The sequence below is a fragment of the Furipterus horrens genome, unplaced genomic scaffold (genome assembly GCF_987537825.1).
Source record: "Furipterus horrens unplaced genomic scaffold, mFurHor1.1.pri manual_scaffold_4, whole genome shotgun sequence".
In the NCBI taxonomy this organism is placed as follows: domain Eukaryota; kingdom Metazoa; phylum Chordata; class Mammalia; order Chiroptera; family Furipteridae; genus Furipterus; species Furipterus horrens.
In genome coordinates this window covers 1,957,887-1,985,561 of record NW_028327174.1, presented here as the reverse complement: position 1 = coordinate 1,985,561, position 27,675 = coordinate 1,957,887, and the positions used below count along the sequence as shown (strand labels likewise).

At 64.4% G+C, this 27,675-nt stretch overlaps 1 protein-coding gene across 1 annotated transcript in view; it reads right to left on the bottom strand.

Annotated features, from left to right (window-relative positions):
* CELSR1 (cadherin EGF LAG seven-pass G-type receptor 1) overlaps positions 1–27,675 on the bottom strand; it is a 112,719-nt gene that overhangs the window by 10,197 nt on the left and 74,847 nt on the right. Inside the window, exons 9-25 of the mRNA XM_090272255.1 lie at positions 26,216–26,382; positions 21,043–21,228; positions 19,920–20,033; positions 18,944–19,118; positions 18,225–18,366; positions 16,226–16,346; positions 13,960–14,143; positions 13,579–13,680; positions 12,635–12,729; positions 11,959–12,168; positions 10,538–10,721; positions 9,464–9,607; positions 8,960–9,164; positions 7,930–8,097; positions 6,423–6,549; positions 4,978–5,178; positions 957–1,131 (exon numbers count right to left, since the gene is read on the bottom strand). Coding sequence (XP_090128381.1) covers positions 957–1,131; positions 4,978–5,178; positions 6,423–6,549; positions 7,930–8,097; positions 8,960–9,164; positions 9,464–9,607; positions 10,538–10,721; positions 11,959–12,168; positions 12,635–12,729; positions 13,579–13,680; positions 13,960–14,143; positions 16,226–16,346; positions 18,225–18,366; positions 18,944–19,118; positions 19,920–20,033; positions 21,043–21,228; positions 26,216–26,382 — 2,700 coding nt within the window. The remainder of the gene's footprint in view (positions 1–956; positions 1,132–4,977; positions 5,179–6,422; positions 6,550–7,929; positions 8,098–8,959; positions 9,165–9,463; positions 9,608–10,537; positions 10,722–11,958; positions 12,169–12,634; positions 12,730–13,578; positions 13,681–13,959; positions 14,144–16,225; positions 16,347–18,224; positions 18,367–18,943; positions 19,119–19,919; positions 20,034–21,042; positions 21,229–26,215; positions 26,383–27,675) is intronic.

The following is a 27,675-nucleotide window of genomic DNA, read 5'->3' as shown; positions in this document are numbered from 1 at the left end:
CTCCTCCAGATACCCAACCCCCCGCGCCCCCCGCCCCCCCACCTGACCTGGTCAAGGCCCTCCCAGGTCACTCATGCCCACCAGGGGCCACAAGCCTTTGTGAAGTGAACAGGGGAAAGTCATTGAATGCCACCCATAAAATGTGGGCGACCTCCTGAACTGCTGGGAGCCCCCAGCCTTGGGTCTGTGCCCACACGGAGGGACCAGCTTTGTTCCAGGCACCGTCCCTATCGTAACAAGCCCCTGGGTGCAGATGAGGCCTCTGGAGCACCCCTCAGGGCTCCTTGCTTCAGACCCTCGGTGACTTTGGGGTGTTGTTCTCAGACCCTCTCCCCGTCCCCTACTGTAGTGGCATCTCCTAGGAAGATCTGTCCATCCATGTCCTGAGCCTCCAGAACCTGTGGCAGTGACCTTATCTGGAAATAGGGTCTTTTCGGATGTGGTTAGTTAGGGAGGCAAACTCTGACCTGCTGGTACTCGGTGACAAGTGTGCTGAGGAAGTTCTGCTAATGTGTCCCTCCATTCACTCACTCACTCACTCATCTACCCACCCATCAATCATCCATCCCCCCATCGTCCATCCAACCATCCATCACGCATCCATGCAGCGAGCAGACAGAATTTTAGTCTGTTAGGAGCAAGAGACAGAACCCTGATGAGACCCAGGCCAGCTCTCAAGGAGCCCACACTCAACAGAAGACAGCTCCCCGCAGTGGGCACTGAATGATCACACCCATGTGAGCAGACGAGTGTGCAGGGCTGGAGCCTCCTCGGCAGGGAAAGGAGTGGGCTGAGCTGGGGCAGAAGGGATGGGAGGCCAGCGAGCCGTTCTGCCTGGGCCCAGGGGCGCTGGCTCACCTGACACAGGCTCCCGTGTCAGCGATGTCACGCGGCCCCCTCCTGGTGACCGGCCCCGGCCCCGGCCACCCCGGTGGCGCTGCTCCGCACGCCCTCACCTGTGACGACGGCCGGGATGCCCCAGCCCACGACGCAGTAGAAGCGCATGGGCCCCGCGTCGATGTTGCGCGCCTCGGTCAGCATGCGGTAGACGTGCAGGCTCTCCACGAAGGTCCAGGCGAAGGTGCTCATGTAGACGTAGTGCAGGGCGATGGCGGTCACCGTGCACAGGAACTGCAGGGAGAGGGGCTGCTCAGCGCCGGGGCTCACCGCGCCCCAGGCCCCGCCCCGCCCAGGGCCCCGCCCCGCCCACGGGCCCCGCCCCCAGCTCCACTCCTCCCCGCCCAGGGCCTCGCCCCGCCCACGGGCCCCGCCCCCACCTCCGCTCCTCCCCGCCCAGGGCCCCGCCCCCACCTCCGCCCCGCCCCAGGGCCCCGCCCCCACCTCCGCCCCGCCCCAGGGCCCCGCCCCCACCTCCGCCCCGCCCCAGGGCCCCGCCCCCACCTCCGCCCCGCCCCGCCCCGCCCCGTGGGCGGAGGGGCGCAGGGAAGGCCACAGTGCAAATGAGGGTCTGTAGGGCTTAACACGGGTATCGAGTTAGTCACCGAGCGCGGCTGAGCGCCCACAGGCCGGCGCCTCAGGTCCCCCCATGTGGGACAGAGACCCCTCTACAGCCCGAGGGGGGACAGGGGGGCAGAGCCGCCCGTGTCTTCCGTGGAAGCTGGGAGCCTGTATTTCCGTGGCAGGGGTCCAGATGTTTGATGTTGGCATTTAAACGTGGTGGAGGTGGCCGGCTCAGGCTGAGGGCCCCGGACCGTGACCTTGGCCTTGGTCCACCGCCCCTGACCCTTGGGCAGGGCTCCAGCCCCTGCTGCTGCCCCGCCAGCCCAGCCCCCCCAGCGTCTCAGGGTCTACACCAAGGAGTCACTGGGGTCCCAACAGACACAGGAGGGTGAGGAGAGCGAGAAGGCCACTGTGACCCCCTGTGGAGGCCACTCTGCTTGGGGCCAGGTCGGGGTGCCCCGTGGGAAGCCCAACAGAGCCCAGGCTCACTGGGAGCACAAGTGCCACGTGCTGCCACGCCAGCCTTGCCGGGCCACGCTCTCTCCAGCAACAATCCTGGAGGTGAGGGAGGGACCTCTGTGGATTAACATTTGTCAAACACAGGACAGAGAGGGCCCCAAGCAGAAGAGACGCAGAACGCCAGGTTACTGCCTCAGACACCGACACTGCCGGGCAACGGGCAGTTAGCGGTGGGCAGAGCGGCCAGCCAGGCCGCAGGGTGAGCCCAGGGCTGGGGGCAGCCGCACCCAACGCCCTGGCTCCCACGTGCACAGCGCCGCTGGCTCTGGGAAAGGCCTATAGACCAGTGAGCAGTTGGCGGCTTGTTGCCTTAAGCGATGTGAAAAGCCAACCCATAAAACCCCTCTTTTTATAAAAAGAAGTGTTAGAAGTACAACATTTTAAAATCTAACCACATGCGCAGCCCTCAGCCCTGAGTGCACACCCTCTCTTCTCCAGAAGCAGAGCAGAAACAAGGCCGATGCCCAAGAAACCACAGGAGCCCGCCAGCGCTAACCCGGAGATGAGCAGCCGCGCGCCCCGAGAGGGGCAGGCCAGCACAGAAAGCCCTTGAAAACCAGGCGCAGCACCACGCCCTCCGTGGGCGCGGGCCTCCTCCTCTGCTCCGCCTTCTCAGTGCTCCCTCCCGAGTCAGTGCTGGGGGCTGGCGGGGTGGGGGCTCCTCCTCCTACCCTGGTCTCCAGTTACAAGGAGCAGCTGCCCCCCACCCCTGCAGCCCCCCTCCTTGGAGACCACTCAGAGGCAACCTGAAGGGTTCTGGAGTGAGTCACTAGCTTCTATGCGGCCTCCTACAGAGCAGGGACCTGTCAGATGCACTGATAAGGCCCACAGGCGGGGGTAGGGGTGGGGGTGGGGGCTGATTCCCCTGGCCTGACGCAGAGGAACTGCGGAGGACCTGTCACCCGGCTCCTGGCTCTGTCCTCTGGGCCAGGCCTGGCGCTGTCTGCCTGCCACACCTGCCTCTCGGTGCCTCCCACCTGCCCGCCTGCCTGCCTGCCCCCCTTAGGGCACCCAGCTGCCTCCTGAGGGTGCTGAGGCTCCTGCTTGCAACGGACGAGGAGGCTAGAGGCCCAGACCAGCGACCAGCGAGGCGCAAAGCCCCACCTCTCGTTCCTCTTCCTCCTGGGGCCTCCCGTTCCCACAGACCCTCTCCCCTCCGTGTGGGGGCGCCTCCCACACAGGTCTCAGCCCCCAGGAGTGTCCGGCCTCGTCCAGGCTTGCGCTCCGTGTGAGTGCCCACCCTGCTGAGTGGTGCCCTTCCATACACGTCCCCTCCTGGAGGCTGCAGGCCTCCCCGACTCAGCCCTCTCCTCGCCCCAGACTCAGCGAGGAGGTGCCACCCGGGCTCCTGCCTGCACCTTCCCCGCCGCCCAGGACACCTTCCTGAAACGCAGACCCTGCCCGCCCCCCACAGCGCGACATGGGCTGCTGCTGGGGACACCCCTTGGGCTCTGCGTGACCAGGTCCCCACCTGTCCCCGACTTATCCTGGAGCCCTCCCCGGAGGGCAAACGACCCAACACAGCGCCCGCTCCAGCCACCATGCCACCACGGGGGCACCTGACACTCGTGCCTGTGTCTGGGATGCGGGATCCAGGGGCAGAGAAGGGAGGCCTCCAGGATCTGGGACCTGGGAATTAAATACGGTGACAACTGGCAGGGCCTTGCTACCCCAGGGATGGAGAGAGGACGGCGCGTCAGCAGCAGGGGCCCTGGGAGCGTGGTGGCCCACCCATCCCCCTGGCAGACAGGATGAGGTGACAGCGACCCATGACCTCCTGGCACAGTCCACCAGCCTCACATCCTTTGAAGGCCATCAGGGCCACCGTGCAGTGGCAGACACGTGACCCCACGTGCAGTGACCCGTGTGTCCTCGGGCAGGTCCCTCACCTCGCTCACCCCGAGGAGAAACGCCTCCGCCCGGGCCTGGCCGGGTTCAAAGCTGCCGACGAGATGAGCCTGGGGCACAGCGTCCACACCTGCACCTGCCCCCCGCCCTGGCACTGCCACCCCTGCAGTTTGAAAACCCTCCTGGTAAAAGGGAAAACCAGCCGAGGGCAGCTGGAGCCGCCAAACCCTCCCTCCTCCGGCTTTTCTCTTCCGTCTTCACGGCGTCCCCTCCGGAGCGGTCTCTGTCCCGGCCCCCCACCCCGCCCCCCAACAGGACAGCAGCTTGGGTCTCCGGCAGCTCCAGCTGCCCCTCCGGCGCCCAGACTCCTTGGACAGCGGCCTCCCCACCGCGCCCGTCGCCACGAGCGCCTGCGACGCGATCCTCTGCACGCCCGTGGCTGGTGAGCGCGTGCCACGGGCTCTGCGTGCACACAGGTCTCCCAGGACAGCGGCCACCCTCCGACTACCCCTCCCAGTGCACCTGCAGGCCGGCCGGGACGCTCCCGTGAGGTCCACCGCAGCTCCCGTACGCTCTGGTCGCCCAAGGACAACTGCCGCGCAGCACCCACAAGCACATGACACCCCAAGAGGCCAGGTGACACCCCGTGCACCGACACAACCCGGGGTGGCCCGAGGCACCCCATATTTAACCAGGTCACATGGCTGCTTCCCACCCTCTCCCGACTGTGCTCTCTCTCAGCAGCACCCCCCTCCCCTCCTCTGCCCCATCCCTCGGGTCCAGGCTCCCCTCTGCCACTCTGGAGCCACATGGGCTTTCAGGGACACACGGTCGCGACTCCTGAGGAAGTGCGGGGAGTGGCAGACGCTGCCCAACGGGGAGGGGCGTGGACACAGGGCTCTGGGCTTTGACACGGGACGGTGCTTTCTGAGGACATCACTAGGGCCTGGTCACAAGGATCAGAGGTGACGCAAGTGGAGGCCCCGAGGGAGACCCCTCTGGGCACAAAGCCTGCCTGGCAGGCCCAGGGTCGTCCCCCCCCCCCCAAGAGCTGCCCTGCGGCTCCCACGGGACAGGGCATCAGCCTCAGACAGCGTGCGGGGCCGGGCAGGAGGGCGAGGGCGGGGCGGCGCGGCGCGGGGGGCTCACCGGGTTCCCCGTCTGGGTGACCCCGATCACGAAGACCAGCTGGGAGAAGAAGAGCGCGGCGACCAGGTTGCGGTGGGTGTTGTGCAGGTTGGAGCGCAGCGTCCGCGCCAGCACCAGGAGCACGAAGGCCACCAGCAGGGCGGCCAGGGACAAGGACACGGCCGTGTAGGTGACGATCTTCAGGGGCAGGACCTCTCCGTGCTGCGGGGGGCGGGGGGAGCGGGGGTGACTGACAGCAGAGCGTGAGGGCCGAGCTCTGAGGGCGCCTTCGCAGCGAGGGCTCCCCAGCGCAGGGGCCGGAAGCGCCAAGGACAGAAACTGGGCGGGACAAGACCACCCGAACAGCTCGGCTCACCCAAAGGCAGACGGCCGTGGCGGCCGCCGCTGCCCGCACTTCGCCAAATGCCGCCCTGTGCACCACCCGGCGCCCGCGGGGTTCTGGTATTTGGGGAACAGGAAGCTCCCACTCTCCGGTAACTTCCGGAGAGCGTTGTGAGCAGGGGCTGCCTGGGTCACGCGGGGCAGGGCTGCGTCCCTAGGGCGTCCCCACAGCTGGAGGGCAACTCAGCGCACGCTGGCTTTGAGGTGCCCCGGTGCTTGGAGCCTTGGTTCCGACTGTCCACTTCTACCTGGGTTTCGGCTTCCCCGGCCCATGAGCCGCTCCTGGCACTGCCCAGCTTCCCGGCCGGGAAAACCCCCAGGACCACGGGACCGAGACCACGAGTAACCGAGCCCTCACGCCGGGGCCTGGTGCTGCCTGCTCCCACGTGCCTCTGCCTGGCAAGGCCAAGGGCACGGCATCCTCCTGTCACCCAGAGGCCCAGTGGCAGCAGCGGCAGCCGCTCATGGCCGCCTCCCCTGCCCAAGGACGTGACAGAAACGTGGGTGACTGCACACCGGAGAGCCCTGCAGAGGGACGATGGCCTGGCCTCCGGGGACGACAACCAGGCCCGAAAAGGAGGCCACACTGAGGTGGCCCGGGCTGCCCGTCAGGGCTTTCCCAGGCTCGGAAACGCCAGGGGTTACACACTAGCCGCCTGCGGCTGGGCAGCTCCTGACCAGCCTCCTTTGTCTGCAAGGCCTCTGGGGCCAGCACGTGTGGCGCTGAAGGGAGACACGCCATTGTCCCCGCCAGCCGCCGCTTTTCTCCCTTAAGATTTAAAGCGGGGCAGAAACAGCACCACCTAACAGACCGCTCTGAAGTGAGCATGTGGTCCAGGAGCCTCTTTTCAGTCGGAGCTCAGGGTCTGCCGTCTGGGGCTTTTAATTCACAACCTGGTCCCTCTGAAAACCCTTCTAAGGGGGTTTTGTTATGGAAATGCCAACAGATTCTGGCCAAAGCACTTGGAAGGAGATACAGCCTGTGGAGGGGGCCGGTTTGGGGAGACTCCAGCCCCGGACACACTGGCCAGGTGGGCAGGGCTGCCTGTGGGGACGACACCCACCTCGCGCCTGGAGATGTCCATGAGCACCGCGAAGCTGGCGGTGTGGCCACACTGGCAGGTGACGTGCGTCCGGTTCCTGGACCGTAGCTCACAGCCCTTGGCCGACCAGCCTCCAATCCCACTGGGGCTGTGGAGGAAAGCGGGGATGGGACCCTCACTGTGTCCCAGGCCAGCGCCACTGTCAGCCGCTGTGCGGGCCACAGCTGCCGCTGTCACTGGGGCCGCGTGAACACTCTCTCTGCCCCTCCCGGCTGGCGAGCCCTGGGCCGCTCAGGGCCTGTGTGTTGTCTCCCAGTCAAAGGCAAACGGGACCATGTGGGTCCACCACACGCCCTTCTGTCGGAAACATTCGCCAGTTGCGAGAACAGCCGTGTTCTCGAGTCTAGGTGACTTGGGAAATAACATCTCCCGTGTGTTTCAGACTTTCGTCTTCCAGCTGTGCAACGTTTTACGGCCGCTGCCTGGGAGCAGGGCCCAATTACCCTCCGTTTCCCTGGTGGGAAACCCCGAACAACCAGCTGCTACGGGTGGGGGGGTCTCGGGCTCAAAGGGAGCCCTGCCCTCCTGGGAGATCCAGTCCCTTCTCTGACCCTGTTCACTCATCTGTAAAACGGGATGTGAGGTCGAAGACTGTGTGTCTGCCAAGAGTTCACGACGGGGGGAACCGTGCCTCCCGCAGGCCCCGCGCATGAACGCGGCCCTGCCCTCGCTCTTGCGGGAGCCCAGCGTCCGCACGGTGCGGGTGCTGCTACTTGCTCATTAATAAGACTCCGGGAAGCACAGGACGAGGGAGAGACCAGCAATCGGTCTCTGGGAGCGAAGCCGGACGTCGCTCACTCGGCCCCGGGGCGCCAGCGCGCAGGGCAGCCCCCCCCGCCCCCGTGGAACCTCGATGTGGGGGAATGTCTGGTGCACAGGACCAGACTGTCAGCGGTCCCAACTTCTGTCCCGACTTCCAGCATGGGGGCGGGGACCCTGCTGAGGCGCCTGGCCTCCCAGGGGTAAAACCAGCGCAGTTGCTGCCACGTTGGTCTCGTGGGCAGGCCAGGTGAGGTCACACACCCCGGCTGACACAGGGAACCCCTACATCTGGGATTTCCCACTGTCAGCGGAAGGGCCCCAGCCTCTGAGTGCTGCCCCCACCCCTGGTGCCTGGTGGCAGACTGGGCTCTTGTCGGCTGCTATGCCTTGGAAGTCCTGCAGGTGAGTAGCCCATCTCCATGTTGGCCTGTGTGTACACGTGTTTCCAGGCATGTATGTCCACATGTGTGTATGTCCATGCATGTGCGCATGTGTGCCTGTAAGGGACTCTGAGGCCCCGGGATGAGCCTCTGCCCCGTGAGAGGCTGGACAGGGAGTAAGAGAGTGAGAGAAGACCCCAGGAGATGCTCCCCCCGTGGAGTGGGGGCGGGGGCCTGGGGCACACTCCGGCCTCGGCAAAGCCCCATGTGGGCACGCAGCGCTCAGGGGTAGGAGGTGGCGGCCCGGGCTCCGGCGTCACCCTTACGTGAGGGAGTGGTTCCAGAACACGCAGACGGGCTTGGTGCGCTCCTCGGTCTCTAGGAGGGTGAACTGCGCCAGGACGGGCCTCTCCAGGGGGCTGGGCAGCGGGGCGCCCTCGCTGTACACCACCGCGCTCACCACGGGGCTGTTGATGACGGGCCGGCCCGGCAGCCTGCGGCGAGAAAGAGGGCCCAGTGGCCGGCGCTCAGAGAACCCTGTTTAAGCAGCCCCTGCGTGCAGACGTGCTGGGGACACGGGACAGACGTCTCTGCAGGAAGGACGCCCCGCAGCGGCAAGCCCGGGCTGCGGCCGCATGGGGCTTGGTGCAGATTCTGTCCGAGAGGTCGCACGCTCAGGGAGTGGGTCACCTCTGGGTCAGAGGTGGACTGTGGACTTTAAAAACGAAGAGACGTCATGGGCAAGCAGAACGTGACGCAGAACAGCAGGAACACCGGCAGAGACGGCCGTGCCCGGAACAGACGCTGCAGGAACAATGCCCCCCGGGGCGGGCTCCCATCCGGGGCTAGCGGGGGTGGGCACGAAGACCCGCGGAAGCAGCGGGAACCAGACGTTAAGGCTGAAAAAGCAAAGCCTCCGTGTGCGCCGGCCCCACCCGCGGCCGCAAAGCCCCTCGGGACGGCCCCAGGTTTTCCAGCCAGGGTTTGCCGAGCGCCCCGAATGCCACCACAGGTGCTGGGGACGGACCCTCTGGGCAGGAATCGCACGGCTAAGCCGGGGTGTCGATGGCGCCCATCGAGGGGCGTCTCCGGCAGAAACACCGGGGCAGGGCCCGCCAGGCAGGCCCAGGACCTCTGACTGAGGGGGACCACAGGGCAGGCATGTCCTTACACAGAGGTTTGGGTGGTCGAGATTTTTTAAAATCCTCACCAGAAAATATGTTTATTGACTTAGAGAGAGAGAGAGAGACAGGCATCGATGCGAGAGGCACATCGACCGGCTGCCTCCTGGACGCACCCCGACCAGGGATCGAGCCCTCTGCACACGGTGCTCCCTGCGCGCCCGGCGGGCCTTACCGGAGGCTGCGGTGGTCGGGGTCGTAGTGCTCAGGCAGCAGCTGCCCCAGGGTCCGGAAGATGGCGACCAGGGCGACGGCGAACTGGCCGGGCTCCTCGGGGTGCCTCTTCTGCCTCCGGAATGGGGCCTCCCTCTCGGGGCTGGGACCGGGGCGTGGGGTCTGCGGGGCGGCCTTCCGACCGCCGGGCCTCCCTGCGGGGCCCTCTGCAACGGGAACCCCAGTGTGAGGTGGGGGGCCGGACGCCTGTGTGTGTCACGGGCTGCACGGGGACAGCCCTCGAGGACATCGGGCTGAGCGAGGGACGCCTAAGCGACTCTGGGACATGACCCACCGTCGCCACTTGGGTCTGACACAGCGAACGCCCTGGCCAGCCCGCACTTTCAGGGAGGCCTGTGCCATGCACCCCAGGACTCGCTCCGCTGTGACCCCCGCAGCCACGACCCCCTGCAGAGCAGCCCCGCCCCTGGGTGGCAGGAGCCCCAGGGCCTCTCGGCGGCTTCACCTCTTCTTTCCGGGGGCTTGAAGAAGTCAGCCGAGAAGAAGACAGGGGACGCCAGCTCTTTCGGGAAGTCATCACGGATGTCCTCGAACTGTGGCACCCAGGCTCCCGTGAAGTTAAACTTGTCAAAGATGTCAACAGCGAGGACTGTGGGGACAGCGGCCTCTGTCACACTCGGCTCTCAGGCCTCCCCTGCAGCGTCAGCAACAGCGGCCCCTGGCCCACACCTCCGGGCCGGAACCTGCTGTCCTCCTGAGCTCTCTAAACCCGCTGAGGTGACACAGTGGGTTCCTAAGCGGGAGGGGGACACGCGGCACCCGAAAAGCATCAGGGTGGGACTCACGGGCAGCTCCAGAGGCGAGCACGGGACAGGGACACCGTGACTCGTGAACCGCGCGCCCCCTCCCCTCCCTGGTAGGGACGCCATGGGTTATAGACCTGCCCAGCGATAGATAATTGGGTAAGTCAAGGGGCCACCCCGGGAAGGGACCGTCCCTGGTTCTGTCTGAGCAGTCCCACACGTGCAGAGAAAATGAGAACCCTCCCACCCGCACAGCCCCCAGGTGCTCCACCAGCAGTCTGGGCTGGGTGGGGGCTGCCGCTGCCTCTGGGGCCTTCTCCCCAAGGAGGAGTCGGAATGGTTAACCCCTGACCCCAGAGGAGCATGTCCCGGGCGCTCGGGGACCCAGCTCACGAGGTGTTTGCTGTGTCGACGACTGTCCCTGCCTGCTGCCCCAGTGCCAGGCCACCCTGTCCCCCCGGGCCTGGGCCTCTCTGAGTGCATGTAGGGGGCTGGGCCCGTGGTCAGACCCCCAGGCCCACCCTGGCTGTGAAAGGCCCGAGGACCGTCAAGGTTGAGATGGCGACACCCGCCTCCTCCGCCCGTGCCTGACCCCGATCTCCTGGGCGCGGGAGGCTGTGTGCGTTTCTGGGAGTCACCGGTGAGCAGCCTGGACAAACAGGGTCCGATGTCCCCAGTTTACAGAGACGGAAACGGAGGCCTGAGCCGCTGACCCTTCCCTAAGAGCCGGGGGTGCCACGGAGCACGCCCACCCCCACACCGGCCCCCGGCCTCACTCATGTTGGCGGTGACGATGACGAAGGGCCTCAGGTAGGTCCCCCGCACGCTGCGCGCCACGTTGCTGAGGTACTCCTCGAAGCGGCTCAGCAGCTGCGCCGCGCCCGCCTCGCTCCGCTGGATGTGCTCCCACGCCGCCCTGGTGCCCGGCGCCAAGAGGGCGCTGCCCGCGTGCACAATGTCCTGCTCAGACAGACAGACAGACGCCGGCTCAGCAGCTGGGTGCGGCCGGCCGGGCAGGCCTGGCTCACGCGCGGGGGCTCCCCGGGTTTTCAGGGGGCCGGGCTGGGCCAGGCCCGCATGGGGAGGCGACGGCAGGTCTTTTAATCTCAGAGGCAGCAGGCGACGCCAGGGAGAAGCCCTGCTGCGGGTTCCGCGTGGTCCCTTGAGGCGCAAAGGGGAGGCGCCCTGGTGACAGAGGCCCCCCCCCCCCCCGGAAAAGCCATGCTGGGAGCCGCCGCCACCCCATCACTGAGAGTGTCGCAAGGACACCGTGGGTGACTGCGGGGACACGCCTGCCCCTGCACACCCCAGTTTATGTGAAGGGGCTGTGGCAGTGAGGGGCAGACACGCGGGGCCCATGGCGCTGCGAGCCCGACCCAAGGCAGAAGCCAGGAGGGGAAACGGCCAAGTCCATCGGCCCAAACTCTCAGGCCTGGATTGCAGTGCAGGTGAGGGGGCCCTCCCTGACTAGGCCCCGGAGGTCTGCATGGAGGAGGAGGGTCCCCAGGGCTCTGCGTGGACAGGGAGGCGCGGAGCACTATGCCCCAACCCCCCGGCAGCTTACACACGTCAGGAAGAATGAGGCTCCTCACCGGTCGCTCTGAACAGGTTTTTCTTAGGGGCCAATGACCTCACCAAATGGCTAGCAGGCGGGTCCATGCAGAGAGGCCACGGCCTTCTGAAAGCTAGACCTCAGGGTGTGCGGGTGGGAGCAGAGCCTCTGGAACCCCAGTCCTTACGACCTGCGTGCCCTGCCCTTGGTGCTCCGTGACTCAGTTCCCTCACCTGTAAACTGGGCGCCGACTGTACCACGTCACGGGATGTGTGTGCGGAATCAGTGACCTAACTCACATACACCGTACAGAGCAGCGTCTGGCCTGTACCGAACGGTCAGCTGACAGCGGCCATCGGGCTACCAGCCCCATGACAGGGACCCGCCTGTGCCCTTCCTGAAATGCTCTAACGTCTGTGATCAGTTTCGCTGGTCACGGAACTGGGCTGGGCTCACATTTGAAAAGGGAAGTTTCTCCAGCAGGATGCTGGGTACAAAGATCTTGCAAGGCCGAGCGTGAACGGCGGTCGTCCCCTGAGCGTGAATGGCAGCTGTCCCTGAGCCCCTGCAGGACCCCTGCTGGAGCTCACCACCCCTCCTGCCCACGCGGGGCTGCTGAGGGGCAGGGTGTCCGCGCCCCCCTACCTCATGGAAGTCGGCGTCCCGTGTAGCCGCCAGCTCGAAGCCCTGCCGGTGGCTCTCACGCTGCAGGAGGCGGGCCAGCAGCTGGTAGGCTGTGCGCACGTCCTGGCCGAAGAGCGCGCCCGCGTGCTGCGTGGCGTTCCGCAGCGCCTTGGCCAGCCGCAGGGCCCCGGGGCCGTCCAGCCTTGTCTCGTTCCGGCTCAGCTTCTCATTCTGGAACAAGGGAGCAGACGCGACGTCTGCGCACCTACTGTGTGGTTGGCTTGGGGGCCTCCCTGTTCAGAAATCTACACCTTTCTGGTGGAAATTGCCTCGTCAGGAAAGAACTTAAGAAATCCCGCAAAAAAAATCCCACAATGGGCTCTGGCTGGTAACTGTGGTAGGAGAAAGGAGGATCTGCTGGGCCAAAAGGCACTTGGAAAAACAGAGGTGGAGGAGGTGAGAGCGTAGGAGTCACTGAGGGGAGGGTAAGGGGACGGCAGGGGACGTGACAGCGCTTGAGCCCAGGGCTTGACCCCGGGACTTGATCCCAGGGCTCGGAGTTTGCAGAACCAGACGCAGAGCTGGGTCCTCACGGGGAAGGAGGGGACAGGCCCGAGCCACGCCGGTGTCTGGCTGCAGGGTCCCGGCTGTCTGAGCCCCCCTGCCCCGGTGGCCCCGCCCCCACGCCCGCCCCTACCATGGCTTTGAGCTGCATGAACGAGGCCGTGGTGCAGTTGAAGAGCTCGGGAGGCCGCCAGCCCTTCTCCCCGCTGCAGTGCCGAACCGCGGTTCCTGGGGGAGACAGGGCACACTTGCGGAACCTGACATTCTAATTGCTAATTACCACGTGTTTGTCCAGACGGACTCAAGCCCTGTGTATTCATTCAGCAGAGGCCTGAGCCCCAGGGGAGAGGCGTACCCCTGGCTGGTCCAGGGCCGGGCAGGGGCCACGGCCACGGAGCCAGCACCAGCGTTCTTGTCTCACGCCCAGGGCCGCGGCTAAAGCTGCCTGCCGTCCACAAGCAGCCAGACCCAAGGAGCAAACATCAGAGCAAGTCCATGAAGCAGGGAACCAACTCAAGCGCCTGCCGAGTAGCAACAAAATCCACAGGCCCCCCAGGCTGGCCACACCATGAGCTGTGCGCTTTCCCTCAAGGGCAGATGCGGCTCCCACCCCATCTTTCAGAGAGAACCCCCACACTGAGCAGAGGAACAGCTCACGCGTCTCCGGCCACTGTGCTGTGCTCGGCCGCTGTGCCCCTCCTAGTTTTCTCATTTACTGTTAAGGAAAAAGTTTCTTATTCTCCCCCCAACACTTTGGCTAAATGAGGTTCCTCTTTTTCTTAAAGATTTTATTTATTTATTTTTAGAGAGAAAATAAGGGAGGGAGGGAAACAGCGATCAGTTGCCTCTTGCACACCCCCAACCAGGGACCTGGCCTCCAACCCAGGCATGTGCCCTACCTGAGGATTGAACCAGCAACCCACAGGTTTGCAGGCCGGTGCTCAATCCACTGAGCCACACCAGCCACGGAAAAACAAGGCTTTTCAACATGGGAGGTGAGTTCTGCTGGCTCTCCTGCAAACCACAAGCCGCCCCCCTGCCCTGCCAGGAGCAGACGCCAAAGGCCATGGCACTTACCCACGGATCCCTTGGGGCACGGCACTGAGGCCGGCTGCCCAAACTTGGTCTGCGGCCACCAGATGCCAGCTTCAAATGCTCTGGGACACCCGCTGTAGATGACTGGGGGACAGAGGAAGGAAAGCCCTCAGCCAGGCTCAGCTAGCCCAGCGTGTGCAGAGCTCTCTGCCCCCAACAAAACGGACCCCTTGCACCTTCCGCCCAGGGTGGGTGGGGGCGTGATGATGGGCCAGGTTCATAGAGGCCAAATGTTGCACACTCAGATCCTAAGGCTGCTGAGGGTCCCCCGAACCCCAGAGGGACACACACACACAGGCACGCATGTGCCCAGCAGCCCGTCCCAGTGACATGACCTCAAAGGGGTCAAGGGGCAACGCAGACCTTCACAGCCAAGCGTGGTGACTTCGGCGAAAGGGTTGTCGCACCGGTTGCACTGGCGGCCGATGACGCCGGGCTTGCAGGCGCACTGCCCGGTGTCCATGGCGCAGGCGCGGCTGTGGGAGCCGTAGGGGAAGCAGTCACAGGGCAGACAGGCGTCCTGGTCCTGGGGCTGGTAGTGGTTCTCCTACAAACACCAGGGCAGCACGTGGGACTCCAGCATCCGGTGGGGCGGCTGCGGGGCGCCCGAGCCACGCCCAGGTCCCGGCGCCCGCGGGCATCGCTGCGCCCACGCTCCCTGCGCCACGCCCCACGGGCCCTGAGCTCTGCAGGGAAGCGGCCGCTCTCGTTACCTAGCACTATTTTTGTGGCCACTACATGCTCATCCTAACAAGGACCAGATCAAATGGAGATTCGGGCGCGCACGAGAGTGGCCCCTGAAGCATTTTCTCGTGAAACGGTGAGAAATTAGAAGCTGCTTGGACGTCTAGCACTGGGCAGGGGCAGGGTGAAGGTCAAGGGCATGGGCGGCACATTCGGGAAGTCCTGGGTTGACGCCCAGCACCAGCACTCCCGGGCCGCACCGCCCCTGCCTGGTCCCTCAAGCCAGTCCCCACTGAGAACTGGGCTGTGACCGGGGCAGACTCGCGCCAGGGTCGTGGCCTCCGTGTCAGGCAGGGACACGGACCTGTCCGCACGGGGCCCCGGCCGTGTGCGCGCTGGTGCCTGGGAGGGGCATGCAGGCGTTAGCAGTCACCCTGGGAGGGGAGGTGGCCGTCACCGTCCCTGCTGCATGTCCTGTAGCTTTTTACGAGACGAAGAATTCTAGGCACATTTCCCCAAGTACGCTCCCCATGAGTCCTGGTCCTGCGGCCCCCATATGCCACACGCGCCCGGTCCTGATCCCCACAGCTGTCGTGATTTTTTATTTAAGCTTAATTTAAGGAGGCAAGGCACGTGTCAGGAGCCTTGCGGGGCACAGGCGGGTGTCGGAGCACGGGAGGGGCGGGGCGCCCCGCGACAGCAGTTCCCGTCCTGGGTGCAAGCGCATCCGCGTGACGGTGCGTGGCGCTCGCCAAGCGGCTGCTGTCACCAGCTGACCTTCGCTTTGGACTCTGTCCCAGCAGCTCAACAGCAGCCGCCAGCAGGACACTGACGGTGCGTGACACGTTCCCATAGCTGAGGGCACCGGGTCTCACCGGCTTCCGGGTGAGAACACTGCAGCCGCTCAGACAGGCGGCGGGGCGGGGCTTTGTGCACAGACAGACGGTGGGCGGGGCTTTTTGCACAGACAGACGGTGGGGCGGGGCTTTGTGCACAGACAGGCGGTGGGCGGGGCTTTGTGCAGACAGGCGGCGGGGCGTGGCTTTGTGCAGACAGGCGGCGGGGCGGGGCTTTGTGCACAGACAGGCGGTGGGGCGGGGCTTTGTGCACAGACAGGCGGTGGGCGGGGCTTTATGCACAGACAGGAGGTGGGGCGGGGCTTCTTGCTCAGACAGGAGGTGGGGCGGGGCTTCATGTAGACAGGCGGTGGGGCGGGGCTTTGTGTAGACAGGAGGTGGGGCGGGGCTTTGTGCAGACAGGCGGCGGGGCGGGGCTTTGTGCACAGACAGGAGGTGGGGCGGGGCTTTGTGCACAGACAGGCGGTGGGGCGGGGCTTTGTGCAGACAGGCGGTGGGGCGGGGCTTTGTGCACAGACAGGAGGTGGGGCGGGGCTTCTTGCTCAGACAGGAGGTGGGGCGGGGCTTCATGTAGACAGGCGGTGGGGCGGGGCTTTGTGTAGACAGGAGGTGGGGCGGGGCTTTGTGCAGACAGGCCGTGGGGCGGGGCTTCGCGCTCAGACAGATGGAGGGGCGGGGCTTCTTGCTCAGACAGGAGGCAGGGGCGGGGCTTTGCGCTCAGGCACAAGGTTGAAGGCTGCCACCCTCATACACACAGGAGTCAAGACACCTGAGGGGGGGTGTGCTTGAGGCTCCTCACATTTGACATTTTGGCTGTCACTGTATGCTGGCTGGCTAAAAGACCAGGGCAATGGCTAACTGGGAGAACCTAGGTTGGTGCCCAAGATGAACCACCGCAGAAAGTGTTCGGTTTGCTGTTACCCACCGGGTGTGGGGCTGAGGACTCTTAGTTTCCACGGTCCAAACCAGGTCACAGGTGAAAACCCGCCCGGCAGTACTCAGCATCTCGGGGTGGCGGCGGGGGGGGGCGGTGCAAACCCTCCACTCCCATCACCGAGGTGCGGGCGGGCCACCTGCGTGGGCCTCACCTTGCACTGGCACTGCCCGCTGGTCTTGTTGCAGTCGGGATCGAAGCCTTTGCTGACAGCACAGTGGCAGGGCCCGCACACGGGGTTCCCCCACCAGCCTTTGGGACACGGAAGGTCGACCCTGTTGGGAAGATAGGGAGGAAGGTGGGGAGGTGTGTATCACTGTCCTCGGAGCCAGAGGACGGCTGTTGGAGGCCTGAGCCTTGGCTGGCCTGGTCCTGGGCACCTCCCCCCCCACCAAGGGCCTCAGTCCCCCCCCCCGCCGCTTGCCCCAGCGCTTAGGGGTCTTAGAATTTTGTGTCCTAAGCCCAGCCTTGAGGGACCCCCATCTGTAAAGGTTGTAGTTACAGAACTGTTATTTTTAAATAATTTGCTTACTTGTTTCTTCTACCCGGGAGGCGCTGGTGAGAACTCCGTGCCTGGCTTGCTATTAGCATGATGTGACCACAATGACTGTGCCCCAGCACCCACCCATGACGCCTGGCTCACGGGGGCTCAGTGACAACTGACCCCAGCCCCACACAGAGCACAGAGTCCAGATCCTGGGACCTGGGCGTCTGTCAGCTCAAGGACGCGCACCAAGGGCTCTGCAGTATCCTGGGTCCCCAGGCCCCAGGGACAGACGCTGGCCACGGCCCCACGGAGGCTCAGAGCACAGATAGGCCCCATGGATGTGCCATGCGCCTCGGCTCCACAGGCTGGACCTGGTGGGCTCAGGATCTCCACACCCGCCCAGCCCCGCCTGCGCCGGCAGACCCTCAGGTGAGGGTGATGTTAAAGGCCTACCTCCCAGGTGCTGGCTGCCACCTGTCGCTGTCACCCTCCCCCTGCTCCTGACCTGATGGCTCACTTGAGCATCACTTGCAGACCTGCCTACCTGTGTGACATCACCCTGCCAATATCCCTCGGGCTCCTCAAAATCAAGTGCCACCCTGTGCTTCCTACCCTGGCTAGTGGCACTCCATCCACCTACCTGTCCACCTCATACTCTCTCTCACCTGACGAGCAATTATTAAGTGCCGACTGTGTACACAGCAGGGCCATGGAAATAACCGGGGCAGAGCTCCCAGGCCCAGGCTCCAGTCCTGTATTTACAGCTCTGCACTTCCTGTGTGGGGACCCCAGGGCCTTGGTGGACCCCGTCTCTCACCGCCCTCAGCCCTGAGTGCCCTCGGGGACGCTCCACAGTCTCCGGGCTAGTCTCCCTGCCTCTGGCTCCTGCCTGCTCCACCCTCGCTCCACAAGGGAGCCGGGGCCTCTGAGACCCAGACCCCTGGCCTTGTGGCCCCTGCAGAGCTGAGCTCTGTCCCCACGTGCAAGGCAGGTCCCTTCCAGGCCTGCCTGCCTCCCAAGTGCCCCCTGGCCCTGACCTGCTGCTTTGCCCCTGAAACGCCCGCTCCTCAGGCCTCCCTGCCCCCATCTCCCTGCCATCCATAAGGGTGTCTGTCCCCGCGTGAAACCAGGAGCCCGAGGGCACAGCTGCATCTCACTCATGGGCAGGGTTACAGCACACACTACGGTCCCTGAGTGACAAAGAGCAGAGTGAGACGACCCTGCCAGGCAGAGCTGCAGGTGCCCACCTGGCTCCACACCCAAATGGCCGGCACTGGCCGAGGACCACACAGCCAGGGGGGAGCCAGGCACCCAGCTGGGGGAAAATAATTCACAGGCTCTGGGCTTGCTGACCGACGACCCAGGACTTAACATGCGCGTCAGACGTGACAACACAGCGTGTCACGTGATGACACGCACCCTCCCGTGTTGCGGTGCCCGCCTGCTCCAAGCCCGGCAGGCTCCAGGTAAGTGAGTTGTTTGTAGGCTTCTGAGTGAGTCTGGGACACCCAGTCAGACTCTCATTTATTTCATGCTGAATTTGAGGGAAAAGTAGGTCCTTCCCCCACGGGTATCTGTATTTTGGGGTGGGTAGGTGACAGAGGAGACGCCACACCAGGGCGGCACCTGCACGGCCACGAGGCAGCAGCGACGCGGGGCCCCTTACTTGCTCTCGCAGTACTGCCCGTGGTGGCGGGACCCGCACTGGCACTCGTAGCCACGTGGGGCGCCCGGGCTGCGCACGCAGGCCGCCGTGTGCTCGCAGGGGTTCAGGTGACAGACGTCCACACACTTCCTTCCAAAGTACCCTGTGGGGACAGGCCAGCCTTACTGCTGTCCCAGAGCTGCCGCGGGCACGGCGGGCCCCCTCCAGAGCCAGACCCTCCGTGAGATGCCTTGGCCGATGTCCCCACCCCAGACTCAGCGTTCCAGACCACCCGGCAGAGTCACGGGGGACACGAGCATCCAGTGGGTCAGGCTTGGACAGACAGACAGGAGGGCTTCCTGGATGCCCAGGAGGGTGGGAAACAGGGGGCAGGGGGGCCCAGCCACCCCAGGATGCGTGAAAGGGGGTGCCAGCTGAGCATGACCACAGCACCTCAAAATCCAGAGGCAAACGCTGCGTGTACACCTGTTCAGAATGTGGACTCTCCCCAAATTCTTTCCCTCATCTCATCACGGGCCCTGAGGACAAAGCCCGGAGGGTCCCCCTGCCCGAGTGAAGACACACACAGCCGAGGAGGCCACGCCTTCATTCCCAGCCTCAGCCCAGGGCTCGGAGACCCCCAGAGAGCTGATGGGGAGCTGACGCCCTGATCAGCGTCCCTCAGCGCACTCACACCCACAGGCGTCGCCCTCGGCTGGGCTGGCAGGGTCGGGGCTCACCTTTGTCGCAGACGCAGACATAGCCGTCCCAGGTGTCATGGCACTGGCTGTGCAGAGGGCAGGGGCTGGAGGCGCAGGGGTCCCCCACGTCACAGCCATCCTTCACCCTGACCTTGAGGGCGTCGTCCATGTTCAGCATGGCGATGTTGGTGGAGGTCTCCCCCATTCTCACTCCCTGCGTTAGGAAAGGGCAGCCGGACTCAGTCCTGGGGCCTTGGGGCTGGAGGAACCCCGATAGGTCCCCAGGGGCTTAAGGAACCCCAATTCTTTCTGGTCCTTTGTTTCTAAAGCAACCCCTCATTCCTCTACGACACGGGACAACTGGGAGGAGGGGGGCAGAAAGGTCGGGCAATGGCGGAATGAGGCCCCCCTGCCTCCACCAGGCTGTATCCCACGCGGGAGACGGCCCCCGAAACGAAGACAGAAAGCTTGCACATCCCAGCAATCCCACGTGACCGTCCTGAGAAAAAATACAGGAGGGTCACGGAAGGTACGACTGTGAAGGGCGGTGGGCTTGGCCACTCACGGGAGGGCATCCCGGGGCACAGCGGAGAGCGGAGGAGGGGCTCAGGGAACAGGCTGGGGCGGGGTGGGGGCGGGGACAGCAGGGACGTAGTTCACTTCCTTGCTGTGGGGGCCCAGGGGCCCGTGAGCGGGGGCCGCGTGCTGGGCTACTCCGTGAACAGCTGCCAGAACACCTGGACAAGGGGACAAATGTGGGACCCGTGCAGGCGAGGTGGACAGGTGGGGCCGGCAGAGGCAGCGAGGGGCCACTTCTGGCCGTGCCACAAAGAGTGCGGGGCCGCCCAGGGCAGGGGCAGGGGCTTTCGGGGGAGACTGGGGGGAAACCGGACTTGCTCAGGGTGGGCTGGCTGTTCCACGAAGCACCAGTTTGCCGAAAACCCGGTTGCCCAGTGGCGCCAGGTGCGGTGCCCACAGCCCCAGGCCAGCGTGAGGGGCTCGCGCCCCTTCCTACCTGCATGCAGCCCCGGAACCCGCGGCGCACCGAGACCTTGTCTTCAGACACCCCCCCCACCACGACGCTCCTCATCTTCAAGCCCGGGAGCTGGTTCCCGATCTGCACTGTGCCCTGTAAGAAGAGCGGCGACATCCACCATTGGAAACATCTTCTGGCCGCAGAGAATATGCTCAAAGGCTGCAGCGCAGCCGCTGTGGCGAGCGCCCCACAGTCGGAGGCCACGCGGGCCTGCAACAGAGGGCCGGGCTCAGCCCTCTCGGTGGCGGACGCGGCTGTCTGTGCGTGGCGGGCAAGGCGTGGGGACCGGGTCGCAGGACACACGTCTGCGCCCCCGGCCAGCCAAGAGGGTCAGCTCGGGGGACGGGGGCAACCCTCCCACCTCCATAACCAGCCACTGGGGGAGAAAGAGCTTGGTGAACGAGGAGGACGGCAGGAGTGGGAAATACGTCCGCCGCGGGGGCGCCAGACCCCGGGCCCAGGAAGGCGTGCCTGTGGGCGAGGTCAGCGGTCTGTCCTAGAACCAGGGGTGAGACAAGCATGGACCCTGAGGCCGCTGACATCGCCCTTAGGGTGTGGCGTCCTGCAGGACATGCCTCTAGCTACCCGGCTGCAACCACGGAGATTCACGAGGTCAGCAAGCGCTCTCCGAGTGCACCCGGCCTGGGGTCCCACGTGCCCATCTGGGATGGGGGCCTCTCTTGGGTGCCCCTCTGGGACTGGGTCTCTGTGCTCACCCACCTGCATGCATCGTCCACTCTGAGGGCAGCAGCCCGTGTGCTATTAATCTCTGCACCCGAAGACCCAGTGTTGAGCACATGATTGTTACTCGAGACCCTTTACTAAAAGAAACCCCTGTTGGAGGCACCATCGGCGCAGGAGGGGACACCAGGTGAAGTCCGGTCCTGACCCTGGGAGCTGACCATCTAGAAAGGGGGTGAGGGGCCGATGCCAGAGACCTCCGCACAAGGCAGAATGTGAGACCCAAACCCAGGGGGGCTCAGCACGTGCACCCCAAATCTGCAAGGGCTCTGGTGGGTGCCGGTCCATGGAAGGCTTACTCAGTCTTCCCTCAGACCCGACGAAGGGGTCTTTTCCAAAGCGGGTGCAGGCGCCCACTCACCTGGTCCACGCCATAGTCCAAGGTCACGACCGCCAGGTACTTGATGTCTTTGCCCTCTTTGGCGCTCTTCAGCTCTACCAACAGGTGGTGCCACTCCCCGTCGGTCACGCGCGACCTGGACAGCCTCATGGATGCCACGTCCGAGGGGCCGTGGGACACCTCGAACTGGACGTGGTTGTTGAGGATCTGGGGGGCGGGAGCCGGGCAGGCAGAGTGACTGCGGGCCCGGAGCCAGGGACGGGCCGCAGGCGGGCCGCGTCTCCTTCCTCGTCGCCCGTGACGCCCTTCAGCAGCGCACGCCTCTCTGCGGGGTCAGCGGTGTCAGACGCTGACGGAGGCGTGGGACGAGGACGCTCATTAGACTTAGGAGTTGGGGACAGCCACAGGGCCAGGGGGCCACTGGCTCGTGTTTTGGAAGTAGATGTTTCCCTTTAGGAGACAAGAGTCAACACCGTGTTCGCGTGCAGGAGCGGAAGGACAGAAACCAGCCCCAGAACTGGCCGGGGACAGTCACATTTTAAGGACGCGTAGCTGGGCTAAGGCTGAGATCACGCTTTCCCTAAGGAAGGACCAGGTGGCTGGGACCCACCTCCTCCCCAGAACGCCTGGGAAATTAGACAAATATGGAGCCCATCTGTGTGGAGACCCAGAGCGAGTGACCCGAGGTACCGCAGGGTCGCAGCAGAGCCCCCACCAGGGCGGAAACAGAAAGCGGCAGAGAGGGGCTGGGCTGAGGGCCCCCATGGCCGCCAGCGGGCCTGGAAGACGCGGCCGAGGCTGTAAGCTGGGCGGAGCCCCGGGGGCCAGGGGCCCGGGTGGACAGGGCCTGGATGGCGGAGCCCGCACAGGGTGGGGGTGCCTGTCAGAGCAGACGTGAGAGGCAGCGACAGCTCCCACTTCTCTCTGCTTCTCCAATACGGTGCCCAGCACTCTGTCAAGGATGACCGAGTACCCAGGGACGCAGCCATGGGCCTGGAAACCGAGAGAAGCAGGAACACAGTGGGACCCGGACTTGAGAAGAATAACCGGACCCTCAGAACTTACAAGCAAGTAGGAGCAGGGGACCAGCACAGTCTAATTTTAAGAGGTAAATATCGCATTTTGTGAGATTAAATTCAAGCTACCACGTTTAAATACATGTGAGAAAGGTCAGAAAATCACATTGTCATTAACCTCGTGTTTAAATATAACTTCAACCGAGACAGAGTGAAAAAACAAAACAAACTGTTCCTCAGAGACGGCTGTTCTCAACGTCATTTTCGCCGTCCTTTGGAGGAAAACGGCCACGTTAGCGTGCCATCTGCGGCAGAATCCGGGACAGTGATCCCAGAGTCTCAAAATTTATGACGTGTGATATGAGTTTGCTAAAAGGGGAGACATATCATGCTGCTGTCATGACTGCGTCAAAATGACCCAATAAACTTGCAAACACAAGAAAAGAAGACAAGCCCAGAACTACTGACGCCTTGCTCACCGGAGACACAGCAGAACCGTGAGGATTCAGCCATGTGAGAGTAAAGGGACAGAAACAGATACATCCTGTAAACACCAACCAGAGGCAAGCTGGTGGAGCTACAGCAACACGAGACCAAGTAGCAAAATTAATCACCAGAGATGAAGAGGGTTTGCATAATGATAACAGTCAACTTCCCAGGAAAACAATTCTAAGTGTGTACGACCTAGTAACACAGCCTCAAAACCTACACAGCAAAAATGGACAGACCTGGAGACCAACCCACAGTCAAGGCTGGAGATGTTCTTTTTCACCCCCACTGAGGATATGTTTAGTGATTTGGTGGCGGGGGTGGGGTGGGGGAGACATTGACAGGCGGCCCCCCATATGCACCCCTACTGGGGGTCAAACCCGAAACCTAGGCATGTGCCCTGACCGGGGATCGAACCGGCAACCTTTTGGTGCATGGGACGACACTCCAGCCTCCAACCGCGAAGCCACCTGGCCTGGCCAGGGTGTCAAGGTTGCAGATTTTTAACTCCCCTCTCTCAGGAACTGAGAAGACAGCAAAACAAATTAAAACAAAAAAACAAACGAAAATCAGTGAAGACACAGAAGCTCCGAGGGTCACGGTGAGCACACCTCACCGCCTGATGCGCACAGAACAGCTGTGAGCTCGCCTCTTCTCTGCCGTGGGGGGACGGTCACAAAAGTGACAGCCTGCTGGGCTGCGGAGCATGTCGGAACCGGTCCCGACACCGAAGTCCCACAGCGGGCGGCCTCTGACCTGCCTTCTGCTACCAGCAGAACCAAACAGCTCACTAGAAAACGGACCTGTTCGCCAACTCAAAAACATACCAGTGCTTCTTAAATACCCCATGGACCGAGGAAGAAATCGTGGTGCAAACAGACCACAGTTTAACTGATCATAAAGAAAACGCTACTAAGAACGTGTCTCGGCTTCAGTCTCAATCGACAGTCACTGGAGGAGGCAGTTTTTCATCTTTGTGCCCCGTGTCTGCTTCGCTTCCACAGACGTGGGAGTCAGCGCATCCACTTCCCTTGCTCGCTTGTCCCTGTCCTGGCCAACAACGCCCGAAGCCGGTAGCGCAGAAGAAGAGTGACACGTGTCTGCACACAAAGGCGATACCTGCAGGACAGACCCGGGACTGCGGCAGTCCCTGCTTGCCGCCTTGAGCCTGTCGCTGGATTTAGGAGCAGCCAACAATAGCCAGGTTATCCCCCTTGACAATGCAGGCGGACGCGGGGCGCCGGGAAGCAATCACCTAAGTGGTCCAGGCTGCAGCACGCACGCCGCTTGTCTGGCTGCCACAGAGGCCGCCCCACAGAGCGCATGGGCCTGCGGGAGGCCTGCCGTCCACGGAGCGCCAGGCTGACCAGCCCCTGGGAACTGCCCTGGGGCGGCCTTCTGGGTGGCCGCTCGGGCCTGGCAGATCTCACCCCCCCACCCCCCACCCCCCGTGCCATCTGCCTCCACTCTTGCCACCCAGCCTTGCACTGGGAGGTGCTGGCCACTGCCCCGAGCAAAAAACCTTGATTTTTGGATTAGCCACCCATAACGTAATTATTCAAACAATATGGGAGTTTGTGGCTTTGGAGGTTGTTCCTACTGAGAACGTACTTTTTTCCTACGAGACCCTGCTGCCAAATGACAACGTGCAGGCTCCAATCCATCACCTGCACCAAAAACAGCCGATTTAATTTGTTCCATCGGTGAAACGACCGCAAAGAAAAATACCGTCCCCGGGCAGAGCCGTCCCTGCCAAGAGCTGGCCTCGGGCTGCACAGTGAACGCAGGAAATGACAAGTTAATGAGGGAAAAACAGCGGCTGCAATGATCCCGGATGCATGCAGACCTTCCGCTCGGTCTCATGCGTGTCTGAAGCTGCTCCCGAGCAGGGGCGCAGGTGAGGGACACGCAGACGAGCAGGAGCCCCCCGGCCCTGGCCTGCCCCTTGGGGCTCTGTCCTAATGATCTGCCTGCAGGGAGCTCTCAGGGGACGCTGGGCAGCGCCTCCGTCCCCTCCCTCCGCCCCTGCCACTTGGAAGTGTCCCCAGGTGGGTGGCCCACAGGGGCGACAGGACTGGGACCCATGGGGGTTGTAGCACCCGGGTGATAAGTGGCCCTGGGGACCCAGTGCTCAGGCTCTGGGCCTGTCTCCCTGCCGAAAGGAGTGAGATCGGAGTGGACGCTCTGCAAGGCCCTCCTTACCACGCCCAGCTCCGATCCTAGCGCAGCCTCACTGGTTGGCAATGAAGTCCACTCCACACTGGACAGGACGAGAGGTCCCAGCACCCCAGGGAGTGGAAGGCCATGGGCGCAGCTCAATGAGGAAGGGGTGACAATGGAGGACCAGGGCGAGCCCTGGGAGGAACTTCCCAACTGTGGAGGCCGGAGCACGTGGAGCGACCGTCTGTCCCAGGACGGCAGCCATGTGTTCCCGTGCAGCCTGGCACCAGGTGAGGGGGGAGGCTGGTCCCCGTGCTGAGTGTGGGAGGGGAAGCGGGGGGCCTCGGGCCCAGGGCCGTCATGGTCACACACATGTGCAGACACATGGACACACGTGCACATGCACACACGGGTACACGTGTACACACATGTCTACATGCCTGCAGAAAAGCCCAGAAGAAGGACGGGGAAGGACAGCCCAGTTGTGAATTCCTTCCAATCCAGACGGAGCACCTGGCTGGACACGGCTCCCGGCCGCGGGGGGCAGCCCAGGATCTCTGGGCTCGGAGTCCAGCGTGCGGGGCAGCCCTGTGAGCTTAGCCTACCTGTCGGCCACGTGTGGGAGGCTCATCGGGTATAAGAACCGTCCTGAATGGACTTTCTAGGAGGAGGGATCCCCTGCTGTGAGACCCTGATCCAACAGGGGACAGAGGTGCAGGGCTCACATGAGAGCGGACAGTCCCTGTCACTGCGGACGGGACGCGCCGCAGATGGGAGGGCAGGGGGCAAGCCCGCTGCCCACACTCAGCTCCCCGAGGCTGCCCACGCGCAGCGTCTCCTGGACTCAGCCCCAGGCTGCCGGCGAGGACAAGACCCCTCTGCACACCTGCACTAGAGACAGACACAGGAAGAGGGCAGCCCCCGAGCTGAAGTAACAGTTTCCTCACGGAAAACGGGGGGACAGTGTGCATTCAAATAAGTGTTTTAAAAGTTCCTAAGAGCTGTACTGCTCACCTACTGTTCTAAAGAAACAGAGCAGGAAGGACCAAAGCGATGGAGGGAGCACACGGGGAAGGCATTCGCCCCACAGGGGGCTTTCAGGGGGCTGCAGCCTCCTGGTGGGCCGTTGGTGGGGGCCCGTCCCCCGCACCCGCAGGCGCTCGCCGCCTCCTTCAGCCCCGGACGCCCGGAGCCGCCACTCAGGACGCACCGAGACTGGGATCTGAGGGATGTGGGGGGCCCTGGGCATGGAGGGAGAAAGTGCGGGCTGGCAGGGACGCCCGCGGGGGGTCCCCGATACTGTGCTCCTGGCCCCCCTCCCTGGTGCGATTGCCACTGGGCAGCCACCCGGGAGAGCACGCTCACGTCTCCTGTGTCCCTCAGGCCAGAGGGCCCAGCAGGCCGGTGTGCGACAGCGACGTGTTGGGGTGCCCTCCGTGTGTGCCCTGGGCGGCCCCGCCAAGCGCTCCGGCTGCATCCCTCAGCGCCCCGTTCCCATGGATCCGGGGTGGGCCGGGGCTCGCACGCACCTGGAGATGGAGCCGGGAAGCCACGCCAGCCGTGGCCGCCAGCAGCACGCCGTCCTCCTTCCGGGTCCGGAACATGAGCCCCAGGTACCAGGGCACGGAGACGGTGACGTCCAGGCCGCTCCAGGACACGACGCTCTCCCCGCTGAAGCGCTGGGGGTGAGGCATGACTGCGGACAGACATGGGCCTCCTGACGCCGGGCGGCGCGGGGCGGGCTCCCGGGGAGGCTGGGGGCACTGGGGGTCACGGGGGGGGGGGGAATCCGGGCCTTTTTCGTTTTCATGCAAAGGCCACCCTCAGACCTGCATGTGAACGGCGTCTGACCCTCCGAAGCCAGGAGCCACGGGTCTGCAGAAGCCCACCCTGGGACACAGGCCAGCGTCCGGGGATCAGGGCCGAGGCCTGGGGCTCCCTGCCCCTGCCGGGACACGGTCAGGGGCTCTCAGGCGGGACGGCAGGCAGCGGGGGCGACTCGGGCCCCCTGGGCTCAGGGTGCGGGGTGGCCCTGTGAGCTCGGCCTGCCGGTCCCACCCCGCGCTGCCAGGGCAGGTGCTGGACAGTGGACAGCCTCCGGGCAGGAGAGCGTGAGCCGCGGGGGCGCTGCACCCCTGCACGCGCTCCTGGACCTGGGCCGGGCCTGCCGCCGTCACCCGGCCCCCTGGCTCCTGGTGCTGGGCCCAGACATGGCGAGGCCCCTGGACAGCTCAGGGTCCCCAGGTGGTTTGGGGGAGCAGGGAGGTGACAACTGACCATGGGTCAGACCACTTCGTCACTGTGCGCCGGCCCCTGCGTGTGGCAGTCAGTGGCCCGTGCCGGAGTCTCGCCCGGATTCCTCCAGGTGGGACGACACAGTCACCCCCCGGGGTCTTCAAGAGGAGACCGATGACACAGGGCATGCGGGCGGGGCTGCCGCTGGGGCGACTGGCCTTGTGAGCCCTGGGCGTCCGCTTCCTGCTCCCGTGAACCCAACCTTGGCAGCTGTTTTCTCTGGCACGGCCGTGGCTGGACTCACGGCCTCCGTAACAGGAACTCTGGGGGTGTGGGCGGCCCCCGGGCGCTCCGTCCACCCGGCCTGCTGCCCCTCCCTGCGGCCTGGGCTTTCTGCACATGCCGGTCATTCGGGGCTGGGCCCACCCTGCCTGCGGGGCCCACCTGCTGCTCAACAGCAGGCCTCAAAAGGTGTCGGGCGCTGGGTGGCACCAAGAGGCTGGTCCTGACTGGTGAGCCTGTGCCGGATGGGAACCATGGAGGTGCCACGACCCCATGTCACAGGCCTCCGCTGCGTAAGGGACAGACCCAAGCCAGGAGCACGGCACCCAGAAGGGCAGGCCTTGGGCACAGGGGGAGTGACCTCTGCTCTCTGCTCATCTGGTCCCACCTGTTTCTGGCTCATCGACTCCGCTGAGAACCCGAGGAAAGCCGGGGACCCCATCTCCCCAACACCATCACGCGCAGGCCCGCA